The sequence below is a fragment of the Camellia sinensis genome, chromosome 10 (genome assembly GCF_055761805.1).
Source record: "Camellia sinensis isolate YWXY chromosome 10, ASM5576180v1, whole genome shotgun sequence".
Taxonomy (NCBI): Eukaryota; Viridiplantae; Streptophyta; class Magnoliopsida; order Ericales; family Theaceae; genus Camellia; species Camellia sinensis.
Window position 1 is genome coordinate 65026940 of NC_138970.1, and position 6622 is coordinate 65033561.

At 33.9% G+C, this 6622-nt stretch overlaps 1 protein-coding gene across 1 annotated transcript; it reads right to left on the minus strand.

The window, feature by feature from the left end:
• Nucleotides 1-500: 500 nt before the first annotated feature.
• On the minus strand, nucleotides 501-2708 carry LOC145800443 (uncharacterized). Its single transcript, XM_082890121.1, has 2 exons — nucleotides 2643-2708; nucleotides 501-1079 (listed from the first exon to the last, which is right to left on the minus strand). Exons 1-2 carry the CDS (start codon nucleotides 2706-2708, stop codon nucleotides 501-503), a joined length of 645 nt encoding a protein of 214 aa, XP_082746247.1.
• Between the last annotated feature and the right edge of the window lie 3914 nt (nucleotides 2709-6622).

Here is a 6622-nt window from a genome sequence, read left to right on the forward strand (position 1 = left end):
AAAAAATAATTACAAATTAGTGAGGAACTTCATAAATATTAATAATCAAAATTATAAACTTTTTCATTGACTTTTTTTTTTTTCCCCCTGATGACATCCACTGGGATGTAATAACCCCAAAAAATTATGTCTAATTTTTATTTTTTTTAAAGAATGGATTATTTTTCTTGACAAAATCTTTGACCGCATCAATACTAAAGAGTTTATTCTCCTTGATTTTGTGTACCCAACAATTCTATCCTCTTCAAACATTTAGAGGTTTATCGTTTAGTTTAATGGATATTGGAAATATTTTCTTTGAAAGAATGGGTTGTTAATGTTGAATACTATAATTTTAAGACAACTCACTTACCTTTTTATACAGGAGATGGTGTTGAGCTGAGTTAAAAAATTTCACTTCTTGAACATTGCTCTCTTGTTGCTCTAACAAGCGCTGCAATGCTGAAGGGAGTGCCCTCATGTTGGGACAGTTGATTACTTTTATCTTGATGAATGATCCTTCAATTGTGTAAGCTTGGCAGATGATAGAGTTTGAGACTATTTAGTTGAGGGAACATGATTATATTTGTTGCGACTTCATCATCTACTTTTGGTTCCTCATTAACAATCACTTCCAGCACACCACATTCAGCTACAGCTATTTCTCGTAGTTTCACAAGAAGTTTGGCTTGACAAGATGAGAATATATATCTCAAACTGCTACAACCCACTACTGTTAAGGATGTCAGGTTCTGAAAGCTTGGAATTCTTAGTAAGTTGTTCTTCCAAAAAAGTGTCAACTTTGGTAGATAAAGTAGGACCAATTTTGTTAATGAAGGGAGTACGATATCTGGATAGCCTTCCCTAACAATTATTCCTTCAAGATCAAATGCTACTTCCACAGATTGACACCACCCCACCGTAAGTCCTTCAAGACTCTGCATGCCCTTAATCACATTGGATGGAAAAAGAATATTCAATAGCTTTCGACACAGCAAAATAATCGCGTCTCTCACTTTAGGTTGGAGTTCCCCAGGCCATATCTCTATCACGTTATCCATTCCAACGATCCCCAATTTCTCAATGCTAATTAATTTAACCTACAAAGTCCATTCACAGGGTTACAAATATAGTTAAACACAACATATTTTATTTCCATAAAAAAAAATCCATTAAATATTGTTCATTTAATGTTGAAAATAACATAGCAGAAATTTCGATTCTGTTTGTGTCCAGTGTGGTTTCGATAATGAAGTTGCTAACCACTTAGTTATGATCTTAAGTGAATTTCATCGTTTATTAAATTAAAATTATTTTCTTCAAAAACTATAAAATTGGAGTATTGTTCTATACAATTTTAAAAATTAGACCCACTTTTTAAGTTCAATGATGTGACAATCAATTAACATATCTAAGACAACATTCTCTCTCATATATTCTCTAATTATCAACTAATCATATTATTTACATATCATTAGATCTAAAAAATGAATCTAAAAAGTGAACTTTTATATCATTTTTCATAAAATTATACACGTTTTCTAATGCAAGCTCACTATACTTGAAAATCGTTGATTTTGTCATTTCATAGCAAGATAAGGTTAACAAGAAAAAATAGAATATATATTTGAGTTTAATAAAATATTGGCCTCCTAACACATTTTACAATGTAAATCAGATTTTTGACAATTTAAGTAAATATGAGCAAGTAAAATGATTGAGTGGCATCCTTGTTTGTTGTTTTTTTGTTTGATTTTGGTACCAATCTAGTTGGAATCGTTGAGTCTAGTTGTGATATTTTGTGCACTTCCCTTCTTTGTTGATGCAAGTTATGCTTGTAATTATACTTCTTCATCAATAAAGTCTTTTCTTTGCTGATCCAAAAAAAGAAATATATTAATACTGTAATTAAATTTTACCATAGTAGAATATTTTTATTGATAGCTTTCTTGGTGACCACTCTTGCTTGCTTATATATAGGCCTCATTGTATTGTAAAGAGACACATTATTGAATACACTTTTGGGTAAGTTATGCAAATGGTCCTTGTAGTTTACACGATGTGTCAATTTGGTCCCTATTGTTTCAATTTGCTCGATTTTGCCCTTTAATTTAACTGATTGTGTCATATTGGTCCAATAAATAACGGCCATTAGGTTTGGTGGACGGAAACTTAAACGATGTGTCAATTTGGCCATGTTGTTTTAATTGGCTCAATTTTGACAGAGACCAAATTGATACATCGTGTAAACTACATGGACCAAATTGACACATCGTTTGAGTTTTCGTCCACCAAACCTAACGGTCATTATTTATTGGACCAATATGACATAATTTGTTAAATTAAGGGGAAAAATCGAGCAAATTAGAAAAATAGGGACCAAATTGGCACATCGTGTAAATTATAGGGACCATTTACATAATTTACCCTACACTTTTCTATTTCTTCAATACTGTTAACATGGTATCAAATTTATATGCTAAGCACTAGGTGTTCTTCGCCTTACTAGCGGGTGACAACCTTGACTTGGCCGCTCGCCGAATCTCAATCCTATCTACTATCTTTGCATCCTAAACCCCTCAGTCCTTGAACCTGAGTTTCTTATTCGCCGGACCAAATTGACACATTCGTCTATTTCTTTGACCATTGCCGTCATTACTCACCGCAGCTTCGGCCATCGCCTCCACCTCGGACATTTGTTCCGTCACACCATCTACAACTTCGGCCATCGTCACCGTCCTTTGCCATTGCTCAACCACCCCACATTCCAGATCTCTCCTCTCCTCTCTCGGATTTACCTCTCTTTCTCTAATCTACACTTCCATTTTTTTAATCAAACCCATCCTACACACTCTCCCAAACCCACAATTTTTTAATTAAACCCATCCAAAATTCTCTCTCTCTCTCTCTCTCTCTCTCTCTCTCTCTCTCTCTCTCTCGGGTACAATCTTTCTATTCAAACAAAACAATACTTTTTTCAACTCAATCACATGGGCTTGTCTCACCATTAAAATAAAAATTCCTTTCTTCAATTTTTTTTTAGAACGTGATCTCTCTCTTCCGCTCTACTAGGTCTTTCCTTCTATTTCAACTTTAAATAGGTTTCTATCTTCAAACCTATTTGAGTTTTAGGAGGGGAATTTGTCTATAACATGGTGAGCAAGGTGATACACCATGTGAACCACCCAAGTTGTCCCTTGGCGCACCACCCAAGTCGCCCCCTGGCGCACTACCACCTAAGCTGCCCCTTGGTGCATTTTGTCTTAAGCTGCCCCTTGGCACACTCAGTTCCTACAATGGTCCGGTACGATCATAAAGTGTCTTCCCGCATTAGCTCCGATTGCTCCTATAACAATCCGGCACGACCATAAACTATCTTCAGGCATTAGTTCTGGGTGCGCCTACAACGGTCTGGTACGACCATAAACTGTCTTCCAGCATTTTTATTATTATTTTATTTTATTTTCTCTAGTTTCTCTTTCCAAACTCCAGTTGATCTCTTTGCAACCACCTTGAGTTTGAGGGAGACTGTTACTGAATATTGTATATATATTATATTAACTATATATATTAGATACTTTAATTAGGTTTTACCATATTAAGATATTTCTATTGTTAGCTTTCTGGTGACCACTCTTTCTTGCCTATATACAGGCCTCTCATTGTATTTTAAAGAGACATATTATTAAATACATTTTTCTATTTCTTCAATACTATTAACATTGAGTAAGAATAAGGTTAACAAGAATGTTTTCTATTAAAATATCAAGCTTAGATTAATTAATTTTTGGTTAATTAATATTTTGAAAATTTGGGGAATGACAGATTAGAGGCGAACTTATAAATTTCCACTACTTTATCTGGGGCAAACTCACCTAAAAACAAAGTAAGTTTATCGTATATATATAGAGATATATATATATATATATATCAGGGTGGCTTACGGAGGTAGAGGTAGGGCCAGCCTTGAAATTTATGAGACCTTAAGCAAACTATGAAACGAGGCCCTCTTGCATATACATTTTTAGATAAATTACAAATACATCCTTTGAAGTTTGCTTAAAATATGAATTACCTCTTGTGGTTTTGAAAATTACATCATGTCTCTTGAAGTTTCTAATTTCATAATAAATGGTCTTTATTATTAATAAATCACCCAATTAACAGTTTTTAATAATGTCAGAAATTTATTTCAATTAATAATTCAGATAATTTTATTATTGTATAGGAGAGCAGTTAGAAATTTTATTTTTTCAATTAATTCTGTTAAATAAAATTTTTTGACAATGAGATATTTGTAATTTTCTAAACCACAGGGGGTAAAATCCAAATTTTAAGCAAATCTCAAGGGGTATTTGTAATTTATCCTACTTTTTTTTTTTTTTTTTGTAAAAATTTTATTGATAAAATGATAAGTACTAATAATTTTTTTATTTATTAGTAGTCACCAAAAAAGTTTACTTGCACAAATAATCGTTAAAATTATAAATTAAAATTTACTTCCATATATTAAGATAAAAAGAAATCATTGCAAAGACTCAAAAAGATAAAAATTTGATGTTATTTTATAATTTAGCAATACGCTGTTTACAATTGACCCAACTATCACATTTTAGCAGCAAAATCACTAATTAAATTTGCATAATCTAATTTATTTACCAAATCTTTTTAAATAGATAATATAACTAATCCATTCAATATTTCTTGTAACATTGTTGATCAAAGGAAAGATTTATTCAATATATATATATATATATTCAATTTGGCCCAACAACACATATATGAAAAAATAAAAAATTTCAATTGTAGATTGTTCACCTATAGCGATCCCGGTATTCCCTGTTATTGTTTAACGGTAATCCGGACTCGGATCCGTAGATTCGTTGTTGTCTTATCCTCATTTCTATCCCTTACTCTTTGTGTTGGAGTTTTGGGTTGTGTTGGGCAAGTTGGGAATAAGTTGGTCGTGTTTTAAAACTTAGAATTTTTGCCCAGGTTTTGCTCTCTACGCTCGAGCGGAGATTTGACGCTCGAGCGGGTTTTGTTGTTGTCTTTCCGCTCGAGCGGCAGTTGAGACGCTCGAGCGTGAATTTCCTTCTCTTAGCATTTTGGTCGTCTGCAGAAAATTCTGGGAGAGTGCATCTGGTGCTCGAGTGGATCTTTGGACGCTCGAGCGTGAACCTGTGTCTGACGCTCGAGCGGGGTGTTGTACGCTCGAGCGGACCTGTTTTTATATCAGTTCGTGAAATCACCTTTTTGATCACTTTTTGATTTCCTTTCTCTCTCTTACTTTTTCAAAACCTCCATTGGAGAGCACCTCACTCTAAAACCTAACTTCTCTCTTAGGATTGATCTAACTAGAGTTGTTTTCTCACCTTGGGCCTTTACAAAAGTTGTGTTGATCGTCGAGGGCTATCTTTTAATCTGAAAATTTCGGGATTTGGAGCATTTCCGTTTCTTCATCTCCTTCGTTGCGCCCCATCATTCGAGGTAGGGATAACCTACTCCATCTTATGAACTTGGTCTTTGAATTTTAGCATTTTGATATGTTGGGGTTTGTTGGGTAACTTTTGAGAAACTTTGGGCCTTTGAGCAGTTTTACAAAAGTTGGGGTTTTAATCATATAAAACCTAAATGCATGTTTGGCATGGAAAAGTGAAATTAATGTTAAAACATTAATGAAAATGGAACCTAAGGGTTGTGAAGTTAATTATGGAATATGCCCTAATTACATTGGTTAATTAATTTGTATAATTAATTGTAGGAAATGAGGATTGTGTTGAAAATGTTGAAATTGGGAATGTATGGGACTAAAGAGTGTAGTCGAATCTTTTATTGCTCACCTAGTTGAAATGTTGATGTATTATCCATTGGTGCATTTATTTCCTGCTTAGAAATAATTGCTTTGGGCTACCGGTGGAGGGTAGTGTTGATTATTGTAGACAATGCATGATGATTAGGCAAACTAAAACTAATCAATTGGATGTGTCATAGAGTATGACGGTTGATAGAATGCATTAATTTTATGTATTGAGTGATTGTGTATGTGATTCTGTGTTTATATGCCTTACTTGTGTATGGGAGGAGATGGGGGATGTACTCCACGGTTTAGGGGAAGATGGGGGATGTACCTCTAGACTGGTTAATGGTTAATGGTTTAGGGGAAGATGGGGGATGTACCTCTAAACCGGTTATTGGAATGTTGATACAGCTCATATGCTTATCTAAGGAAGTATTGATACAACTCATATGCTTATCTGTTGAAGTGTTGATACAGCTCATATGCTTATCTATTGGAATGTTGATACAGCTCATATGCTTATCTGTTGTAGTAGTGATATAGCTCATATGCTTATCTATTGAAAAGTTTGTTTGATTTGATATAGCACTAAAATGTATATCATCATTGTTTGCGATATATGGAAGTAGTTTATGTGTTATTGATACAACACCAAAATGTGTATCCGCCTTGGATTTCGAAAGTGTTCTAGTGATGAACTATAATCTCATCAAATGTTTTGGCCAGAGTACTGAGCCTTGTTTTCAAACTCAAAGTTGAATGGAAAATGAAAAGCGAATTGTAACATAGACTTGGCTGTCTTGGAATTTTAATAAGATGTAAATGGAGATGTAAGTATTGACC

Bases quoted from the DNA above. Each gene is read 5' to 3' on its own strand.
- LOC145800443 (XM_082890121.1), bottom strand. From the start codon at position 2,708: ATGGCCGAAGTTGTAGATGGTGTGACGGAACAAATGTCCGAGGTGGAG. The intron at 1,080-2,642 runs GTGAGTAATGAC...TGGACTTTGTAG, and splicing joins AGGCGATGGCCGAAGCTGCG to GTTAAATTAATTAGCATTGA.